At 45.6% G+C, this 23,942-nt stretch overlaps 1 protein-coding gene across 1 annotated transcript in view; it reads right to left on the bottom strand.

The window, feature by feature from the left end:
• pudp (pseudouridine 5'-phosphatase) overlaps positions 1–4,962 on the bottom strand; it is an 11,621-nt gene extending 6,659 nt beyond the window's left edge. Inside the window, exons 1-4 of the mRNA XM_079738117.1 lie at positions 4,729–4,962; positions 1,577–1,692; positions 1,282–1,384; positions 105–334 (exon numbers count right to left, since the gene is read on the bottom strand). Of these exons, the coding sequence (XP_079594243.1) occupies positions 105–334; positions 1,282–1,384; positions 1,577–1,692; positions 4,729–4,798 (519 nt within the window). The 5' untranslated portion in view covers positions 4,799–4,962. The remainder of the gene's footprint in view (positions 1–104; positions 335–1,281; positions 1,385–1,576; positions 1,693–4,728) is intronic.
• Positions 4,963–23,942: the final 18,980 nt, after the last annotated feature.

Below are 23,942 nucleotides of genomic sequence, written 5' to 3'. Positions count from 1 at the left end.
GTGTGTTATTGAGTGAGTGAGTGAGTGAGTGAGTGAGTGAGTGAGTTATCGAGTCAGTTGAGTGTGTTATTGAGTCAGTGAATGAGTGAATATGTGTGTCCTACCTGCTTGGGCTTGGCGGGGGGGCTGAAGCGGGCCGCCCCCACCAGGAAGGAGTCCGGCTGCGGTTTGCTCCGCCTGACCTCAGGGTCGTCGCCGAGGACGACGTGGGCGAACCGGTCGAAGAACGCCCGGTGGCCGCTTGTCTTCAGGGCGTAGGTGGAGCCCGCCGAGCTGGTTGCCACGGCAATTGGGACGCTGTGTTTGAGGAGATGGTTGACAAGCTTCTCCACGCCTGGGGTGAGGGTGGAGGGGAGAGGGAGAGGAAGGAGAGGAGAGAGAGAGAGAGGAGGGGGGAGGGGGTTGAGAGAGGGGGGGGAGGAGGAGGGAGGGGAGAGACAGAGACAGAGAGAGAGAGAGAGAGAGAGGGCAGAGATGGAGGAGAGGGGATGGAGAGAGAGAGAGAGAGAGAGAGAGAGAGAGAGAGAGAGAGAGAGAGAGAGAGAGAGAGAGGTGGTGAACGAGGATTGGAAAAGCACGGGTGGGGGGGAGGAAACGAGGGGGAGAACAGACAATAATGAGGGTGAAAACATTGAAATAATATGTGTGTGAGTGAGTGAGCGAGGGGCTGAGTGAATGAGTGAATGAAGATGGAGTAAGTGAGTGTGTGAGTGAGTGAGTGAGTGAGCGAGCGATTGAGTGTGATGTCACTGCTGAACATGAGACAATAAACTTTGGGTGCCCTGCAGTCATCCTTACTTTTGGTGTTAGAGTGAGTGAGTGGGACCTCACTCCTCTCTCAATACTCACTCACTCTCTCGTCACTCCAATTGTAAAAATGCCCACTGAATTGCCATCTCTAAATGAAGTACTAGCACTTTATAGACCAGCACAATCCAGTATCCACCACTGCATGCTGGGTAATCAAGCTCATCTATATAGTGCGTAGGGGGCTGAGGAAGACGGGGGAGAGGACCAACGTCAAACACGACCCAGAAACTCAAAATAACCTCCCCAAACCGTAACACGTACCTGGCATCAGGGAGGCATCGGGGAGAATCCTCTCCTACAGACACTCACCCGCTCTCATTTTCTCTCCCCCCCTCTCTGAATCTCTGTCTATCTCTCTCTCTCTCTCTCTCCCCCCTCTCCCTCTCCTTTCCCCATCATCTCTCTCTCTCTCTCTCTCTCTTTCTCTCTATCTCCCTCTCCCCCTCTCTCTCTCTAAACCAGAACACATACCTGGCATGAGCTGGGCGTCGGGGAAGATCCTCTCCTGCACACGACGAGTCTCATCCAACAGCTCCTGGGCTGTGAGGGGGAGACCGAGGGCGTCTCTGATCAGCTGGGAGAGAGAGGAAGGGGGGGGTGGGAGAGAGTTAGTGAGTGGGTGAGGATGGAGTGGGTGAATGACTGAGTGAATGAGTGAGCGAGCAAGGAAGCGAATGAGTGTGTGAGTGAGCGAGTACGAGAGAAGTGAGTACGTGAGTGAGTGAGTTAGTGAGCATCAGTGATTGACTCATGGGGCTGTGATCACCTGGGCGGCGGCCAGGGCCTGCATGCCCATCACCTGGGCCTTGACGTCCCAGGTGTACAGCTTCCCGAAGCGATCGCACACCTCCTGGAAGGACACTGTGTAGAGCCGCTCTGTGTCTGGGAGGGGTGGGAGGGGTTAGGAAGGATGGGCTGATGGGAGTGTGAATGAATGAATGAATGCGTGTGTGTGTGTGTCTGTCTGTCTGTAAAAGTGTATCTATATGTGTGTGTCTCAATCTCCGTGTGTGTGTCTTTCTTTCTGTCTGTATGTCAATGTGTCTGTGTGTCTCTATCTGTGGGTGTGTGTCTATCTGTCACACGTCATGTATAGTGGGTGTCTATGTGTGAGAGACAGTTGTGTGTGTGTGTGTGTGTGTGTGTGTGTGTGTGTGTGTGTGTGTGTGTGTGTGTGTGTGTGTGTGTGTAAACAATATAATTGGTTTATTGTGTACATTTCAGGATCAAATTGTAGCCGGATCAAATAATATTGTATAATATATACTTAATAGCAGGTCCAATAATGCATTATTTACGTATTTCAATACTTGATAGGCTCAACGTGTTACTATAGGACTCATTCATAAAACACATCACACACTGATACAAGGATACTGGGTCAAACACGGCCTTGACGTCGTTATGTCCGTATGCGTGTCTGTCTTGAGGGTCCATGGTTCTGTGCGTGTTGCTGTCCCATGATGTCACAACGGGTCAAAGAGGGGCACTAGCCACCACGCACACAACCGTGGAGCCTACATACACACACACACATGATGACGCGCAATTCAATTAGCCGTTTGCTCTACAGATTTCTATGCACATGTTTTATGCAAAGATAAAGCTTTAAGACCATTGATAAACTACAACGACCGCTTCGGTGTAGAAGTGCGTCGTATAGGGGAGAGTGGGGTAATTTGTGCCAAGGGGCAAGTAGTGCAACCCCTGTTTTCTAGAAAACCATAGAAGAAGTTGGTCATGTGACCACATATTTTTGAAGGGGCATTCATTTCACTCATCCTGCCAAGAAGGGAGACACATGGCTTGAGAGGTAAGCACATTTAAGTTCAAAAAACATTTTTTTGCCCTCTAAAGTAAAATTTCTATGATTAAGGTTTTTTGATTGCTGTGTTTGAACAATTATAGACAACTTTGAAAACAGTTCACACATGTTTTAGTGCTTTAGTAAGCTACAGCATGAGTTCATACAGTTAGCATGATGCTTGCTCAAAACAGCTGGGGGATTCATTTTTTTCAAAATGGTGGGTCTGGGGTAATTTGTGCCAAAGGGCCAGGGTTAAGCTGTGCCAGTGGCACAACTTACCCCAACTTATGATTTTTTTACTATATATTACTTTATTGTATTTTATTGTTATTTTACATTGTATTCTTACATTTGATCACTAAAACTATGTGATATTCTTAGACCATCATGCCACGCAAATACAAATGGAAGACAGACAGGGTTTCAACTACTCTTGAGGAGTTGGAAAAAGCAGTGAAAGAGGTGCAAGAGGGGAAGACCATACGTCAGGTTGGAAAGGAGATGAAGATCTGCAGGATGACCATAAAAAGATGTGTGATGAATCTGCTCACTTGGGTTGTGTCTCCAGAAGTCATTCTTCCCTTGCCAAAAGCCGCAGAAAGAAAGAACAGAATTGTAAAAAAGAAAGTGAAAACTAGAATCATGACCAACACACCTGAGAAGATAGAGCTGGAGAAGGCTCACAAAGAAAAAAGATAAAAAGGCTGAACAGGAAAAGAAAACGAATGAAAGAGAGAAGAAAACAACCAAGAAGAAAACAATGTGTACAGTATCTCAGAAGAACACTCCACCACCAATGATGAGGCAGAAGATGGCCTGAAGAAGACGCACAGCAGAGAAAAGAAACAGGCTGAAAAGAAGAAAAGGAGTGGAAATAAGAAGGGGGGCCTGAAAGGGTCAAAACCAACCAAACCCCAAAAGAAAGTGCTCTCCAGTAGCTCACAAGAGAGTGACTTTCCGATTCCACTTAGTGATGCCACGTATTATAAGAGTTCAGATGTCCAGAGTGATGAAGATGATGGTGACAAGGATCTGTCTGCTGATGACTTTGTCATTGTGAAGTTTGCAGGTAAAAATTCCAAATCCTATAACTATGTTGGATTGGTGGAGAATGTTGAAGGTGACGAGATCAGTGCAAACTTTCTGAAGCAAAGTTGTAAGAGGTCTGTTGATGGAAAGCCCATCTTCACATTTAGAGAGAATGAGGAAGGAGTCATCCCTAGAGGTGATGTGCTCAAGAAACTACCCACACCACAAAAACTTGGTGGTACAGCCAGAAGGGAGCATAAATTTACATTCCCCTGTAGCATTGACACGTGGGATGTTCAGTAGTAGGCCGAATCTGGGAAGAGATTCAGATGCAGATGATTAAGGGCTCATTTTGGAATTTTGATTTTGTTCTGAGTAGCCTATGTATTCATGTAGCGCTAGGCCTTTTTTAAGCAAATTGGTCTTTGATGTCGTAAACTATCTTTATGTAAACCACCCACACCACAAAACTTGGTGGTACAGCCAGAAAGGAGCAGAAGTTCATCTTTCCCTGCTGCATTGACAAGTAGGATGTTAAGTTGTAAGCTCAGTAGGCTGGATCTGTGAAGTATAAGACTCAATTAGGTGTTCACGTGACGGTATAGGCCTTGTTATAGAAAAGTGGCCTTTGATGTTGTTAAAACTTTAAATAAAAGTTAAACAAGTAATTTGTAATGAATTTGTCTTGCTTTTATATAGAATTATAATTTCTGATATTAAAATGATCTGTTTTACTTAAATTGTCAATGGCACAATTTACCCCAGTGTATTCTCTCTAATGGCACAACTTAGCCCATACCGGGGGCAAGTAGTGCCACAAAACTACATTTTTTTCTGAGGCTGTATTTCTCGAACAGTTTGTTTAAGATCCAAAGTAATTGTTCCCAGGGATGGACAACATCCTTAACTATATGTAGATATCTTATTTGGAGGCATTACTGTTATCCCCTTGCTTTAAGGGCACTTTAAGTAAAAATTGGCACTACTTACCCCACTCTCCCCTACGTGTTTTGACAACACGGAAATTAATTATTTTCATATTTATAAGTAAAGATATATTTTTAAAAAGTGGGTTTTAAGACCTAAAAGCAGTCCGTCCATGTCGAAGAGCACATGAGTGACGGGCATGAAGGTCTGGTTGGGCAGAGACATGGCGCAGGAGGACCGGATAAACGTTCAAATACGGACAAATAACGACACAATGAGCGGCTGAAAACGAAGCCAACAGGCCGGCTTTTACGACGCGTCGGTTCGCGATTTAAATGCTACTTTTCTGAAGCTTTTCTATGGTCCGGTAGAGAATAAGTATCCCGGAAACTGAACGGAAGCGTCGAAGAGGAACTCCGCGCAGGTTTATGGTTGTCCCGCCTCCGCGCAAGGCCTCATGGAATATGAAGTCATATCGTCTCCGCAGTAGACGGCCTACACACGTCTGAGTATGTTTATAGGACTACAGATAGGTAGATAGATAGATAGATAGATAGATAGATAGATAGATAGATAGATAGATAGATAGATAGATAGATAGATAGATAGATAGATAGATAGATAGATAGATAGATGGATGGATGGATGGATGGATGGATGGATGGATGGATGGACGGACGGGCAGACAGACAGACAGACAGACAGACAGACAGACAGACAGACAGACAGACAGACAGACAGACAGACAGACAGTTAGATAGATAGATAGATAGATAGATAGATAGATAGATAGATAGATAGATAGATAGATAGATAGATAGATAGAGATACATAGATACATAGATAGATAAATAGTAATAAAGCTAGATAGACTGATATATATATAAATATAGATATATGTATAAATACAACCAAATCAAAGTCTAACAAATTCACAATATCTTCTTAAATCCTCCTTCCCTCTCCCAACTAATTAGATTTTCCTCACTACATCTCAAAAAGTCCTTATTGAAAGCCAATTTAAATAATATATATGTGTGTTTTTAAACATTCCTCCAGCAATTGAGTCCCGATTAAGGTGGACTTATGTAAAATAATTAACTCTCTCTCTCTCTCTCTCTCTCTCTCTCTCTCTCTCTCTCTCTCTCTCTCTCTCTCTCACCCCTCCCTCCCCCTCTCCCTGGGCCTACCTCTTGATAATTGGACGGCAGGATGTTAACAAAGTTTGTCTTGTTAGGGCGAGAGAGAGACATTGTTCGATTGAACAGAGAGAGTCCCCCCCCCCTTACCCCCTCTCACCCCCTGACTTATCTAATGAGTCAATGGATTTCTAGCGTCAGGTTGAGAGTGTAACAGAGCCGTTGAGCTACCACACTCGCACACACACACACAGAAACACAGACCCCCCCCCCCCCCCCCCACACACACACACACACACACACACACACACACACACACACACACACACACACAGACACACGCTATAGTGTGCGCTCACCTGTCTCTCACTTAGGGCTGAAAAAGCCCTAACTCTCTCTCTCCCTCTCTCTCTCTCTCCCCCCCCGCTCTCTCTCTCTCTCTCTCTCTCTCTCTCTCTCTCTCTCTCTCTCTCTCCTACCCCTCACTCTCTCTCCCCCCCAATCTCACCCTCTCCCTCTCCTGCCTCCCCCTCTCTCCCTCTACACAAAGAGAGAGAGAGAGATAGAGAGGATGGAGAGCGAGAGAGAAAGAGAGGGAGGGAGGAGAGAGAGAGGGAGAGGGGGGAGAAACACTCTCCCCCATTGGATGGAGGGGCAACATGTCTGACAGAGTTGCCCAGCGAAACAAGGAGTGGGCGTGCAACGAGAAAAACATCCCTCCGATTTTACGTTAATATCAACAAACTCGTCAAAAAACGAAAAACGCAACTCATGATCCGTTCCCGATAAACCCGCGTCACACTCGATGTTCAGAACATTTCAGGACAAGTTTATTTTTTTTGTTACGCTGAAACAAACACCGATAAAATCTGACGATTTATCGTTAGTTCAATGCTTCAGGTTACTTGAGGGAGGTTGATGAATGAGGCTGAAAGATACTAGTACTGATAATATGCAGAGCACACATGCACAGACACGCACTCTCATGCACGCAGGCACACATATGCACGCACGCACGAAACCACGCACACACGCACATGCACACACAAACCCCAACAGACGCACACACACACACACACACACACACACACACACATGCACGCACACAAACCCACTTGCACATACACACACAGACCCACAGACCCCCCCCCCCCCCAGAGGATACAGTTATTTGTGATTCCCCTCCCAGTTCATCCTTTGATTACTAAGCATGACACCTACGCAAGACGGATGGCCCTACACACACACACACACACACACACACACACACACACACACACACACACACACACATAGGCTATTTACATTGTGATGATAAGCTCATTTGCTCTGTTTGTCAGATCGCTATTCCCCAGCTAGCGGTCTGTCCTGCGTGAGCTATCACCAATCACCATTTTAAATGAGCCGCGGCGCGGCGGAATGCTAATTCAGCAGCTACAGTCGATAGCACCGCGACGCCCCTGACCGCGTTGTGTGGATGGGGTGACACGGGGGAGGGAGAAGGTGGAGGGAAAAGCGACAGTAAGTCCACGCACCAGCTTAGCAACATCGCTAGCTGGGTGTGAGGAGGCTCTTGGGGGGTGAGAAGGCTCTGGTGGGGGGTGAGGGACTCAGGGGGGTACTGCATCATCGTGACTTTCAGAGGAGTAGCACCCCGAGTTCAATCATCGGATCGTTGCTTAAGTGGTGACAGAGGACAGCTCTCGGACCGCTACTTAAGTGGCGACAGAGGACAGCTCTCGGACCGCTACTTAAGTGGCGACAGAGGACAGCTCTCGGACCGCTACTTAAGTGCACCCCTCGTTGGAGGTGTTTCGTTTGTGTTTGTCTTTTTCTGCACTCTGTCCAGTGAGAGCTAGTCGTGTGCAGTTGTCAAGTCAACTTTATTTATAAAACGCAGTTCACGCACAAACGGAAATGTAAAACCATGTCATGCGATGACATAAAATATAACAGCTAGCTCCAACTCTAATTTAGCTCCAAAGCTGGGTTAGCGCCAATGCTAGGTTAGCCTTAGCGCAAGGAAGAGCTTTGAACCTAGGATAGCCTCAACGGTAGGTGCTAGGTGCTAGGACATCTAGGCTCCCTTTGTGACGTCAAGGTAAAAGCACAGAGGTTTATTAAAAGTAAAAGCGTGGAGGGTATTCCAAACCCCAGGCCGCCTCATCGCCCCTCAGCCTGTAAACACTCGAACTCTTCGAGTGCTTCTTCTTGTTGCGTTCTTGAAGAAAGTAGTCTAATCGGGATCGCTTTGAACTCACTTTATTTGTTAAAGTATTTCGGTATGGTAACTATGAAGCAAAAGGAGGGGAATTGTATGGACACGTGTGTGAGCGACAAACAGCAGGCCTCTCTACCTAACTCCCTAGTATGGACTGCCGGATGTTTCTGATTTCGTTGGCGCCAGGCCCTGCTTTAATACCGAGTAGGCATGTCCTATGTGTCGTATTGGCTCCGCCCTCCTCACCTGTCTAAAGGTGCTGCCATCTGTGGCTGGAATAGTTATTGTAGCTTATATGTCCTGCCCCCCTTGTGGCTATGTATAGTAATTACAGCTTATGTGTTTGATCCTACTTCCTAGTGGCTATGTATGGTAATTACAGCTTATGTGTTCGATCCTACTTCCTAGTGACTATGTATGGTAATTACAGCTTATGTGTTCGATCCTGCTTCCTAGTGGCTATGTATGGTAGCCCATGTGCTTAAAATACGTAACATCCTCCACGTTTCGCTGTTTAGCTTTTTTACCGCAGTTGAAAATAAAAATGCTTATGGTAGCACTCGTTCTCAGCCATCTCTAATTCCCAATTAAAAGAAGTGTGATTATGCGATGGCTGGGTTTACTCGTGTTGTGATCTCTGTAAAGTACTGTAATTAGAACAGCTGGCAAAGACTCCATTTTTTTTTTTTACAACACAGCAACAGATTCCGCACATATTAAAATACAAGATGTACAGCCTAGCACTTAATGCACACAATTATTGTATGTTGTACGTCCTGGCACTTAATGTACACGCTTATTGTGTGTTTGTACGTCCTGGCACTTAATATACACACATATTGTATGTTTTATGTCCTTGCACTTAATTTATGCACTTATTGTGTGTTTGTATGTCCTGGCACTTAATGTACGCACTTATTGTGTGTTGTACGTCCTGGCACTTAATGTACGCACTTATTGTAGGTTCTACATCCTTTCCCTTAATGTACACACTTCTTGTATGTTTGTAAGTCCTGGTACTTAATGTACGCACTTATTGTGTGTTTGTACGTAATGTACACAATTATTGTTTGTTGTACGTCCTTGCACTTAATGTATGCACTTATTGTATGTTTGTACAGCCTGGCACTTAATGTACACACTACGTTGTACGTCCTTGCGCACACACACACACACACACACACACACACACACACACACACACACACACGTGTAAATCAGCTGTATTCTTTTAAGTCCACGTGCCACACAGGGGGTGTCTTCCACATAGTGGGGTCCCACACACAGACACAAATACACAAATGCAAACAAACACACACATGCACACGTAATACAGCGGCCCACGTGCACACACAGGGGGATCCCATATATACAGTGGGGGTTCCACACACGAGGAACCCTCTAGGAACAACAAGCAAGTGTTTCTTCGTTTTCTTCGAGAACTCTGGAACGTTCCGAAACGCCCCGGGTTCTGAGACGCCCTCTCAATCTCTCTCTCTGTCACTTGACCAAGCCGAATTACTTCGCTTTCGTTCCTCTGTTCCTTTAGTGTGTGAGGGACAGACAGACAGACAGACAGACACACAGACACACAGACACACAGACAGACAGACAGACAGACAGACAGACACACAGACACACAGACACACAGACAGAGAGAGAGAGAGAGGGGGGGGGGGTGGAGAGAGAGTGTGTGAGAGAGAGAGAGAGAGAGAGAGAAGGGGATGGAGAGACAGAGAGAGAGAGAGGAGGGAGAGAGAGAGAGATATGGAGAGAGATAGAGAGGGGGTGTGCGGCTGAAATGAAATATTGATTCAGCTTTTTTTATTTTGTTATCCCGCGCTCTGAGAAAATTGCGCAAGGACTGTTTTTATTTCTTCTTTCTTTTTCAATTTGGCCTTTGATTAAAGTGAGAGTGAAAGTGGTGAGATTCGAGGGAAGAGCTTGGACGAGCAAGGGCAAACGAGGGAGAGCGAGGGGATTGGGTCGAGGTCTGAGAACATCTCGTAGGTCAGGTGGTCTTTGTTTTGAAGGGTCGTGTTGTTGTGATGGCGAAGCTGCAGAACAAAATTTGGAGACTGAATTTAAGTGCACTTGAGTAGACTGTGTTTGATGAGCCAGTGGATCTCAAAAGGGGGATCTCAAAATCCTGAAAGCTAGACGACAGAAAATCGAGTGAATGGACAAGTGGTTGAAAAGCAAATCTGACAACGAGGTGAAAGGAGAATCTGTGAGAAAGGAGGAATATATTTGAACGGGATTCACCTCTGCATGCTGTGACCCTCCCCTGGCGTTGTGCTTCATTTGTGGGGAGAAATCAGCCAACAGTTGCATGTAACACAGGCCCATGTTCCTCACTAAAATGTGAGCATTTGCACCTTTTTAATGTTCGATTTTACAGTGCCAAATAGAACGCACATTATGAATACCGCGCACACACACTGTCATACACACTGAAACGCACACACATGCACGCGCATGCACGTACGCATGCACACACAAACGCTCACACATGAAGACACACACACAGACCCACACGCACATCCACACACCCACCCACACACACACCCACCAAAGACAAACACAAACACACACAAAAAGACACACTCCCCCCCCCCCCTCCACTCAGCCCCACTCGACAGCGGCTGTAACGGCGAGTTAATCAGAGACATCGATACACACACTCCGTTCGTCCGCAGAGTACCTCCTCGCCGCGCGACGTCGAGTGCGAGGCTGGCTCAAACGCCCTTGAGCAACGCCGCACCTGCCGTCCCTTAGCACACGGGGGGGGGGGGGGGGGCTTTGCCTGATTGCGCAACACAGCTGCTCGCTAGCGGAACGCTCAACCCTCGAGGAAGGCAGCGCTGATTGCTGCTGATGAGCGGGTTGTCAACCTCGAAGGGTTGAGGTGTGTGTGTGTGTGGGGGGGGGGGGAGTTCGGGGTGTGTGTGTGTGTGGAGGGGTGTGTGTGTGTGTGTCTGTGTGTGTCTGTGAATGTGTGTGTGTCTGTGTGTCGGTGTGTGGAGGTTTGTGTGTGTGTGTGGGGGTGTGTGTGTGTTTGTTTGTGTGTGTTTGTGTGTGTGTGTGGCTGTGTAAGTTTGTGTGTATAAGAGCAGATTGAAGTCATAGTGATTTGAGCGATCATAAAAGTCACCATAATTCATAATTTATTTTACTATAGTAGATCCTTCACTGCCACAGCGTGTGTGTGTGTTTGTGTGTGTGTGTGTGCGTGTGTGTGTGTGTGTGTGTGTGTGCATGCGGGTGTGAGTCTGTGTGTGCAGGAATGCGTGTGTGTCTGTGTGTTTGAGTTAGTGTTTGTATGCGTGTGTTTGTGAGTGTGTGTGTACATGCTTGTGTGATAATGTGTGTAGCGGGTGGGTGATAGAGGATTGCTTGGGAGGGAGACGGGGGAGAAGGGGGGGGAGACAGTGGGAGAGTTATCTGCTCTATTCACCAGGGGAGGGTTCGACTGTCCGGGGGGGAGACCGGGACTCTGACACATCACTCTGTAATTCCTCGTTTAAAGACCTCCCCTCCAGGGGGGAGAGGGGGGAGGGAGAGAGATAGGGGGGAGAGAGAGAGAGGGGGGAGGGAAGGAGGAGGGCAGAGAGAGAGGGAGAAAGAGAGAGAGAGAGGGAGGGGGGAGGGAAGGAGGGGGGGGAGAGAGAGACAGAGAGTGTTGGGGGGGAGAGAGAGAAAGGGAAGAGAGAGGAGGGGGGAGGTGAGAGAGAAACAGAGAGACAGAGAGTGTTAAGGGGGAGAGAGAGTGCTAGACAGACATACAGACAGACGTGCGTGCGTGCGGGTGTCTTCCCTGTATTTGTTTGTGTGTACCTGCCCTTAGTGTCTGTGTGTGTCTGTGTGTGCGCGTGCGTATGTGTGTGTCTTCCCTGTGTGTGCGTGCCTGCATGAGCACACATTGAGCACTCACACAAACGCGTGATTGATGGAGACGGGAGTACACCCCGGGGTCGCAGAGGGGTGGGGCCTGCGGGCCGCGTGTGATGAACGACTGCTCAGCGAGCAGCGTTTGGAGTGGTGAACGTCGCCCCCTGGGGGTGAGAGGGTGATTTTTATAATGGGGGGGGGGGGGGCGCAAGCGATGCTCTTATCACGACTTGACTTTGGGCCACTTTGTTTCTGCATTCGGATCAATCTGTATCTATTTAACTGCTTTAAAATAAATCCATTCATCCTGAGGAACCGTCTTGCCTGTGTGTGTGTGTGTGTGTGTGTGTGAGCTTACGCTAGCACTAGCCCGCTAATGCTAACAAACAGACAGTTTGCCTGCTCCCCCTCCCCCCCCCCTCCGCTAAACGTCTGCCATGTATTATCAGTATATGATGAGGAGAAAGGGCGGGAGCTAATGCTAGCCAGCTAATTCTAGCCCGCTAATGCTAAGTTACCCCCCTCCCTACGCTAAATCTCTCTCTCTTGTCTTATCAGTAAATGAAAGGCGCAAAGAGAGAGAGAAAAGGGTGGGAGCTAACGATAGGACGCTGATGCTAACAAACAAACGGTTTTGGTGTCTTATCAGTAAATGTTTTCACCTTATCTTGTTCTCTGGCTGGAGCGATATGGAGAGAAAAATGGAGGCCGGTCTCGCTGAGTGCTTAATCCATTTGTCTTCTGAGTTCTTCACAGCATCGGGGTTCAGAGGGTCAATGACGGACTCGGATTGGTCGAAGATACCACAACAACAACATCAACAACAACATTAACAGGAGAAACAGAAGTTTTTTGGTCGCTTTTTTTTAGGTAATAAAAGTCAAGTGTTTTGTTTTTTTTTCGCTACGGATGAATTCGCTTTTTAACTAATACACACAAACAGATACAATACACAGAAACAGATACAAATACAAATACACAGAAATAATTACACACATGTGAATACCGAGTACAAATACACAGATACAAATACACAGAAACATATGCAAACGCATAGAAACAAATACACAGAAACAGATAATGACAGGTAATGAAAGTGAAGTGATTATTTATTTCTTTTCTCCACCACAGATAAATTTGGTTTGTTCTGATAATAAAGGAGTCGATGATATTAGCTCTGCCGAGAGGGCTTTGATTGTCTGCTTTGTTCGTTTTGTCGTTGCGTTGTGTTTCTATCCCCGCAATCAGATCTCAAGGACATCCTCATTATCCTATGATTCAAGTGTTTGTGTGTTGTGTGTCGGTGTTTGTGTATACCTGTGTGTGTGTGTGTGTGTATCTGCCCTGTGTGTGTGTGTTCAAGCGTGTGTGCATGTGTGTATGCATATGTGTGTGTACGTATGCGTTTTGTGCGTGCGTGTGTGAGTGTGTGCTTGCATATGTGTGTGCGTATGTGTGTGTATTTGTGCATGCATTGTCATTAGGTGAGTGCTGCATGCAGTGCTCAACTATTGTTCTTCGTAAGTTTTATTCTTTCTTTCTTTCTTTATTATTCTCTACAAATTTTGGGACCTATCTCCTTCCTAAATTTTTCACCTAGAGACTCCATTCAAATTTTTAAATATTCAGAATCGCTTGGAATCGCGCAGTTCTTTTCAGATTTTTTTAATATTGTATGCTTTTTAAGATATTGTACTTTTAAAATATTATCTTTTTTTTAACATGGGAGTCAATGGGAGGCCAGCAGAGCCTCTGGTACTTCAAACTGTTTAAGACGTAACTTAATCAATTTTCAACCGTTTATCTTCGTTAACGAATCTACACACTTGTATCTTCAATAATATCCAAACGGAATTTCGATATCATTTAAACTTTCTTCAGAATCACAGTTTTAGTTTCAAACCGTCATATTCTACAGTTAGTCCCATTGAAGCCGTCATTTAAATTACTAAGACATCGTAAGTCGGTCAAATTTCAACCGTTTACCATCATTCAAACCATTAAACAAATCTACACACTTGTATCTTCAATAATGTCCAACGGAATTTTGATATCATTTAAACTTTTTTCAGAACCACATTTTTAGTTTCATACCGGCTTCATTTTCAGTTGGTCTCATTGATTTACGTTGACGCTGGAGCGTGAGGACGGTCAGCAGTGTTGCCAGATTGGGCGGTATTTTCCCACTCTATTCATACTTTGCACGTGACGTCACGACGACTGGCTGGCGGGCAAGAACAACGTTCTCTAGCAACTTAGTAACCTAATCAAGGATCTGCCAGGACGTCGCCAGTTTTACCATACGAACGAAAGTTGGTATTTTGGGGTGAAAACGATATGCCAGATAGTTGCTGTGCGATTGGATGCATTAACTGCCGAGGAGTGAAGCCGGGTTATGTTTTTACCGGATCCCATCCGAAAAGGAGAAAAACTGTATTATTGTCAATAAGATTAGAATTTGCCATAAGTAATATATATTGTTTAATTGCACATTATAATTATCATTATTTCAAAATGAAAATAACCCTCCCTCTGCCGTCATCGGGATAGCCTAGCGCTGCCGGAGGCGTCACTAAATGATCTGAAGCTGTTTTATTTTTTTGAGTGCAGCAAAAAGCTCCGCTGCCCTGGAACTTCAGAAATGCTTGAGAAAATGTAACTTGTGTGGACGCTACCGCATTACTTGGTCAATAAAAGAGCTACTTAAAAGTTATTTGACTCAGAAAAAAGCTATTTGTTGATTGTTTTGCAGGTAGCTAGATAGTACTCACTCAACTTTGCTTTGATTAGTAAGATATTCCTGTTTTTCACCTCCCATACGACAACGTTGTTAATCCACCCACTCTTGAAAAAGAGCTATCCGTACTTTTGTAGGCTTTCATTTTTTGTGCGGTATAAGGTGACGGATTCTCTATAAGATAAATGTAAATATCTCCAAACTCCACGTCTGGTCGAGACGTTGCCAACTTCAAAGCAATGAACACATCAGTGGGTGCTGTGTATGGATCACAAGTTTCGAGTATGTTTATCTTTTCTTGATATCTAATTTGAAGATTTATGGTCTAAATAATTGATTGATTGTAGTATTGGAAATCTGCAAGGCTGCAATTCCCCTGGCTGGCCGCTATTCGTCGCCATTTTGTCAGCGTCTGTTGCCCTCCAGGTAGCCATGGTAGTCACGTGACTGCAAAGTATGAATTGAGCTACTTTTAATCAGGCACCGGCTCGCTATTCTCTTAAAGACACACACACACACACACACACACACACATTGATAACACACATTTCTGCATTTTTAGCAATGCTTTGCGCTTTTCATTCAGCGGTAACTTTATTTGTTTCCAACCATTTACTATTTTGGTGTGCATGTTTATATTGTTTACTCCAATAAGACTTTTGAACTTTTGTTCAAATCCCTTCACTTGATTTAAGCCATTTAACGTTTCTTTATGTCTTAATCTATGTGGCTTTATTTTCAACCTCACTTTGTACTACAGCACTCACCGCATTTTCTGCAGGAAATGCATTTTGTTATCCAGATTAATCTAATGTTATTATTCAGATTAATCTAACGTTATTACGTTGATTAATGCAAACCAACGAGTCATAAGCCAATGATCTCCCATCTCTGAAAGATAACGTCCACCAGTTGAATCCCTCCTGCTCCTCCCATTCCTCCTCCTCCTCCCTCCTGCTCCTCCTCCCGCCATTCCTCCTCCTCCTCCTCCCCTCCCTTCTCCTCCTCCTCCCCTCCCTCCTCTTCCTCCGTCCTCCTCCTCCCATTCCTCCTCCTTCTCCCTCCTGCTCCTCCTCCCACCATTCCTCCTCCTCCTCCTCCCCTCCCTTCTCCTCCTCCTCCCCTCCCTCCTCTTCCTACGTCCTCCTCCTCCCATTCCTCCTCCTCCTCCCTCCTGCTCCTCCTCCCTCCTCCTCCTCCTCCCTCTTCCTTCCCCTCTTCCTCCCATACCTCTTCCTCCCCTCCCTACTCCCCCTCCCTACTCCTCCTCCCTCCTCCTCCCCATCCTCCTTCCATTCCTCCTCCTCCTATCGCTCCTCCTCCTCCCATTCCTCCCAGCAAGAACCACTGACAAGCATCAAATCACCACACACCTCCCAACAGCTGGTGTTCGCTCAGCGACACCCTGTTTACTCCAAGCCTCCCTGACCCCCCTCCTCTTTGACTCCTCCTGATCGCTGTCTGCGTTCAGTCATGACCTCCATTTGGTGGTAAAACAGTCAAGATCTCCTTTAAAGGGTCCTTGACTGTCAGACAGAACGGTGGATAGGTGATTTAGTAAATGAGACGGATTTGAAGATCAGCGCTTCAGTAATGGGCCATGGATTTTCAAAGTGGGAATAAATACAATTACGAATACACAGATACAGATACACAGACACAGATACAAATACACAGATACTACTACACAGAAACAGATGCATACATACAAATACACAGTTCTACAAAATAGTTACAATACAACATGTAAATATAACATGTAAGCGCTATAACTATAAAATCAAACCTTCTGTGAAATCTTAACTCAAACACATTTTCAATCCAACTAACTTTCCACCACATTTTCCACACTAATCCTTTCACCAAACTTCCATCTACTTGTTTTCTCAAAAAGCAAATTATTCTGCGTTCAGAGAAAGAAGACATCATGGGAATAAAATAAGATGGAAGCGAAACCTGGATCTGGACGACTGAGCTGAGTGACAACCTGACACTAATGAACAGCGCTTGTCCTGGTAATTGACGGTAATTTATCGTGAATTGATTGAAAAAATAACCACGCATGTCATGAGTCAGGCGAACGGGCTAAAAGGATTTAACGAGACGTTTGTTTAATAACAGTGGCCGTACTGTGAGATGACAGTTACCATGACGATCGTCGTTTCAGCTTCCCTATCCTCAGAAGCCACTCAGAGAAAATTCACGGGCATCTCATTACCGGGAAGGTCGTTGACATTATGTAGAACCATTTCGGAATTTCGACAGTTACCAAACCGCCTCGCTCTCCCCGCTCAAAGCAAACTCTTTTTTCTTGGGTGTTACATTTACGTTTACATTCAGGGCTTTTAGCAAACGCTTTGATACAGAGCAACTTACAATAAGTACATTTGTCAGAAGAAAGAGAAATGACAATATATTGCTGTAGGTACAGTAAGGATATTGATAGAATCATTTGGTAGGTTGTTATATGTCTCTCTCTCTCTCTCTCTCTCTCTCTCTCTCTCTCTCTCTCTCTCTCTCTCTCTCTCTCTCTCTCAATTTATCTCTGTCGGTAAGGTAAGGATGTTCATAGAAACAAGTGCCAAACACTAACCATCGCTAGGTTAACCCATCATTCATTGGACACCCATTCACCCATATATATAAGGGGAATTACTGTTGAGTGATAGCGCGTAGCTAAGCATTCATCACAATTGACACTGTGATGCCATTTTGGGAGATGTTGTTCTCCAGACTTCGGAGGTTTGTGTCTCGCTGGATCGGACGTGACGCCATTGTTGTATTTTCCAAGCGAATCGCAAACCTCGGAAGACTGTGTAGTGTTCGCAGCGACGCCCAATCACAGAGGCGTAATCGCAGGGGCGAACACACACACACACTGTTAACGAGGGCACTGGCCTGCCTGTGTAGCTGTAATTATCTAACGAGCTGCACCTGTGTTCTTCCCGCCACTACACCCCCTGGTAATGAGGGGGCGGAGCTACACAGGCCCTGCTCATTTCGGAGCTAACTGCGCTAGTATTCATTAGCTTCGTATTTGTTGAGCTGCTCTGTCTGTGTCTTTACTCAAGATTAGTTTTAATTATTACAAAACGTTTTTGTTTGGTAGAGTCGTTCTCAGGGACGTTTTTGAATTCTGAATCTGATACACAGAATGATAGACACACTAGGTATCACACACACACACAGGGTAGGTTCACACACACATACACACAGGGCAGGTACACACACACACACAGAGGGCAGATACACACACACACACACACACACACACACAAATACAGGGAAGGCACACAAGGACCTACACACACACACACACACACGGTTTTGAAAGACTGCAGCCCTGACGTTGATGCATAGCTCGATATTTATGCATTAACCTTTGCAGCTCTTTTCTTAGAGATACTTGTTGTACGATTCTGGTGAACAAACGTTTTCATGAGTGTGTGGCCTTTTCTGGGGACATTGGTTACCTTGTGATGTGTACAAACAAAAGCTCAGAGCCGCATATCTGGACGGGTGAATCGACTTATTTCCCTGGAAAAGCCTCAACATTTACAATCTCAAACCGTTTATAACATCTAAGAGTCTGTATTTTACTTTCATAGCAGAACGTTACAAAGTAAGATGGACACATGAAGACATGAAGACATGAACACATGAGAAAGCGCTTTGATTGTCTTGTGTAAAAGTGACCGAACTTTAATGAGTTTTATATTTAATAAAGATTTAGACCCGTTTACGAACAATCAGTAGGTTAACCCATTCCTGTATACAACACAGAGAGCTAGGATAAGAAATTAATAAGTGCGTAGATTAAGTGCCAGGACATACAAACATGCAATAAGTGCGTACATTAATTGCCAGGACGTGCAAACATACAATAAGTGTGTACATTAAAGGAGAAGTCTGGTATAAAATGGATCTGAGATATGTTTAGTATGATAACGAGTTGGGATGTTCGTTTGGGAGCAAAAAAGCGCATGTAGACGCATTCTTAAATTGGCTGTTTTAGTCGATTCTACCAAAACACTAAAAACTTGGAACGATGGGGGCATGTGTTATGGTAAAAACTAAATCGCTATTTTAAACCACTTCAAAGCCTAGAAGTAGCCCGACACTTCTTTGATAGTATAATAAGGGTCTTAAAATATAAAACGAGGCATTGATAACTTTGTAAGTTGACATTTTATACAAACAATACCATCAGTAGTTCACCCGTCGACGCCTTCTTGTCTTTAAGACTCGTAGATTGGCGAACACAGAGCTTGCGTGTTGTTCACGGATGTCACAAGTTCTGTGTTCGCCAATATACCTATCGAGTCCTAAAGACAAAATGGCGTAGACGGGTGAACTACTGAAGGTATTGTGTGCATAAAATGTTCTTTTTAATAAACTATCTGTACACTTACAAAGTTATCAATGCCTCGTTTTATATGTTACGACCCTTATTATACTACCAAAGAAGTGTCGGGCTAACTCTAGCCTTTTAAGTGGTTTAAAATAGCAATTTAGTTTTTACCATAACACATGCCCCCATCGTTCCAAATTTATAGCGTTTTGGTAGAATCGGCTAAAAACAGCCAACTTAAGAATGCATCTACATGCCCTTATTTGCTACCAAACAAACATTCCAACTCGTTATCATACTAAACATATCCCAGATCCATTTTACACTGGATTTCTCCTTTAAGTGCCAGGATATAAAAAACATATAATAAGTGCATATATTAAGTACCAGGACAAACAAACATACAATAAGTGCATACATTAAGTTACAGGGCCTACATCAAAATCTAGATGAGCCGAAGTTCTCTCCCTGATTTTATCAAGAAGTTCTTCACCTATTTTTATCCTACACTGGACCCAGTAGCTTCGAAACCGCAAGCGCAGCAACCCTCCCTCCATATCACCAGTCCCTTCCCACTGAGTCGTCGTCCTACGACCAGACATAGGTTTAGATCGTATCACTGCCCTCGTTTAGCTAGGACCGCCGCACCTGTGTCTAAGCACCCGTTGAACTTACCATATGTGGTCTGGGCCGGTGCGCTGACACATTAATTAAACACACCATAACGCAGAGGTTAGCCGTCATGACAGCTGTGTTTATCCCACCATGACACCTCTGTGGAACCCGTCTCTGCTTGGCTGCAACTTAGCGGCTCTGTAATGAGATTACCGCGGTGACACAACCACAGCGTTGGTGATCGTCTGCATTTCTTCGGCGGCGAGGGGGTTATTATTTCGTGCTTCTCTAACCAGTGGCCACTCAAAGCGCTTTTTCAATACTCACATTCACCCATTCATTCACACATTCCCACACCGACGGTGGAGTCGACCCCTCAGGGCGACAGCCAGCTGGTCAGGAGCAGTCAGGGTGAGGCGTCTCGCTCAGGGACACCTCGACACTCAGCTAGGAACTAGCAACCCCCAGGTTACAAGTCAACCCAGTTCACCTCCTGACATGCCGCATGCCGCCCCATCTCTGGTGTATACAGGGAATGGGATAACCTAGTCATTGTTAGTGCTTGGCACTTGGTTCTATGAACATCCTTACTGTACCGACAGCGATATATTGTTGTTTCTTTTTCTTCTGACAAATGGACGTATTTTCGCTCATTGTAAAAATGTGAGTTTGTACCTTTGGGATTGGGCTCAGAAGTACTTCTTCCTTCAAAAACCAACTTCGGTAAATAATCAATAGTTAGTTTTTACGTATTTAGTCGCAAGGGGGGGTGGAAATGGCAAAAGGAAAAGAGGTAAAGGTCACGTCGTCTGTGTTTTCGTAGCCTTTTAAAGATGGCCTCTGGACTAAGTTCTTATTTTCTTTAAAGCGGAGTCGACGCTGTCGTGACATTCATGGTTTGTGTTTTCATTCCATCAGCTTTCCCCGACACACAGAAAAATAATTGCACTTGAAAAAAAACAAGGTAAAATAACAGATTTGCGTTTATTTATTCATAAGCTTACTGTGTGAGTGTTGCTAATCCAATAGCTCCCTGATTGATCTGTAGTTTACTGTAGATAATTATGTTGATTTTGGTCTAGAATTTACATCCATTGTGGATGGACATTTGGAGGTGATAATGTATAATAAAATATATATCTTTATGACGCCACAGACTGTGTCAAGCAGGGACAATGCGTGACTTTTTTTAAACGCTATATACATCTCATGTAAACATACTACCAACATAACTTTTCCCACATGATTGATTTTACTTACAAAAGTACATAAAAACACATTTTCCCCACAACAACCAAACTCTATTACAGGTGGTAAGCGGTTAGCTTACACGGCTGTCAATATGGCGGCATTAATATTCGTGAGGCAGCTGCATGGACGACTCCATCGGGACGAGAGTAATTTCAGGGATGTGGGCGGAGAGCGTTCTGATGTAACGTCGTGGCAACCTTTCAGTATTCCAGGTGTGCATTCCTCAAACATAGTTCTGCACCTCACATCGCTCGTGCTGAGGACGACGATGACCTCTACGTGACCTTTTGTATACCATGTGTTTGCTAGAATGGGTGGTGGTTGCTGGATCTCCCTAACCCTAACCGCACATCTATTGCACACCCACACACAACTTTACTACACATCTACTACACAAACGCAAACACGCACCTATTCCACACACGGACACAGACACCTTTATTTTACACATAGACCGACACACAAACACACACCCTCACACACACACACACAGACACACACACACACACACACACACACACACACACATACACACACATGTAATCCTCTGGAAAACCGCCACCATCATGTTGGTATTTTAATAAACCCACATTCATCTAATCGACTTAATGTCATCACCTCTGTTTTTAATCCTGTTTGGTGTTCATTCAAAATGAGCCACCAATAACACCCCGCTAATTGGAGCGTCCTTTAAAAACAAGTGGTGTTAAAAGACGTTTGGCTCGCGACCGGCAGTCCCCAACACGCCACTCCGACATTGAGTGTTTATCTCTCGCCGTATCCTCCTCCAATCACAGAGGAGAGATTCCACCGCTGTTTAACCAGTGACTCATCCTGCTGCCTTAATTAAAATATGTAGAATGGCTGCAGTCACGGGGGAGGGGAAGGGGGAGGGAGGGGGAGGGAGGGAAAGAGAGGGAGGGAGGGAGTAAGGGAGGGAGAGAGAGGGAGGGAGAGACAGGAAGGGATGGAAGGAGGGAGGGTGGGAAAGACAGGGAGGGAGAGAGAGAGAAGAGAGAGAGAGGGATGAAGGGAGGGATGAAGGGTGGGAGGGAGGAAAGGAGGGAGAGAGAGGGAGGAAGGGAGGGGGGGCGGAAGGGAGAGAGAGTGGGTAAGGAAAGGAGGAAGGGATGGAGAGAGGGAGGGAGGAAGAAGCGAGTCTTTTGCAGACGTGATATGTGCACCTTTACGATGATGTTGTCGTATGCGTGGGCTTTTATTGTAATCCTCTCCATTAATCAGCCCTGTCTCGTCTCTGAGTGTAAACACTGCGCTCTGGGGTCAGATTTAATGAGCGCGGGGTAATTTATAACCCAGAAGCGCAAACGACGCTGCGCTAGCTCACAGATAAAACTGAAAAAAAGATTTGGTCGTTCACGTCGGCTTATTTGTTAAAATATACACCAACGTTCAAAGGTTTGGGGTCACAAAAACACACACACATGGAAACACACACAACACACAGAAACACACACCACACACAGAAACACACACATACACACACACACGCAGGAAAACACACACACACAAATGGAAACACACACGGACAGAAACACACACACACACACACACACACACACACACACACACACACATACACACACACACACACGATGAGCATGCATCCACACATCCAATCAACACAACAACCCAAAATACCTCCCTTTTCTCAACCTTATTTATTGTCAAAGTTGATATACAATGATACACGACTGAACGCTAACACCAGATGGTAGTCCGCTAAACCGCCAAAAAGAGTTTTAGGGGGAGAAAAAGGGATCCTTTAGGGGTCAGCGCATATCGTTCCCTTGACAAAGTTCAGGACCGGGGGGGGGGGGGGGGGGGGGGGGGGGGGGAGGAGGAGGAGGAAGACAACAAGAAACAAAAAGCGTCGGAGACAGATCAAGGCTGCGTTTCATCAACTGAAAGGAAACCCAGACGAAGGTAGCGACCTTAGCTTAGCTGCTTCGAAACGCAGAAGGTCGCCTGGACACGACAGCAGGCGAACAGAAGACAAGATGGAGGATGTGTTTCAGGGGCTAATGATGTTTCCCTCCGAATTTCAGAGATGGATATCGGGCGTTATTTTTGGAACAAAAGATTAATATTTAATCAGGTCGAACGAGGGAGAGAGCGAGAGGGAGGGAGGGAGCGAGAGAGAGAGAGAGAGATCCAGAGAGAGAGGGTGGGAGGGAGAGAGGGGGAGAGAGAGAGAGAGAGAGAGAGAGAGAGAGGGGGAGAGAGACGGGGGCAAAGAATCGAGCTTCGAGGTTTCGGGAAAAGCAGGAATAATTTATGGACGTTCCCTTTTGAAGTTTATAATTTCAACGCCGACTACGGGCCGGGACGCACTGACCTCGAATCGCAAATAAACAGGGACGGAGAAGGGGGGAATAATTCGGGAAAAAAAAGAGGGCCACTTCGATAAAAAGTAAACTTATTCCGTTATCTGTCGTATCAGTTTCCGAAGTAGCTGAAAGCGGTCGTCTTGCGTTGTCGTGTTCACCGACGTATTAAACTAATTACGATAATGCGCTTGAAACGTGACCCTCGTTAGTTAATTACGGCCGGCTGGGATTGGACTTCTGGATGCCCCCCCCCCCCCCCCCACCTCGCCAAAAGGACAGCCAGACAGACACACAGACAGACAGACACACACTCCCCCGACACACACATACACATGCACACATACAAACACACACACACACACACACACACAGACACACAACCCCCCGCCTCTCCTCAGCTCACCCATCGCATTCACACCAATTGTATTTCACAGCTGATCCTTGGCCCCTCCCCCGTTCTCCTCCCTCACTTTGATCCAACACACACACACACACACACACACACACACACACACACCAGGCCCTTCCTCCCCCATTCCCTCCCCCTGCCTTCCCACTGATCTACAGGAGCTATTTGATCTCATAACAGATTGACTTATCTGAGCGACCTTGGACTGCTGCTCAGATACCACTTGTGGTGTGTGTGTGTGTGTGTGTGTGTGTGTGTGTGTGTGTGTGTGTGTGTGTGTGTTTGTGTGTGTTTGGTTGTGTGGCTGTGTGTGTGTACAGTGTGTTTACGTGTAGTGTGTGTGAGTGCGTGTGGAGGGGGTTCGTGTGTGTGTGTGTGTGTATCTTTGTGTGTAGTTGTGTGTGTGT

This window comes from Pollachius pollachius (genome assembly GCF_949987615.1).
Source record: "Pollachius pollachius genome assembly, chromosome: 6".
Lineage (NCBI taxonomy): Eukaryota > Metazoa > Chordata > Actinopteri > Gadiformes > Gadidae > Pollachius > Pollachius pollachius.
Note: the sequence above shows the minus strand (reverse complement) of the source record. Positions and strands in the feature narration are given on the sequence as shown.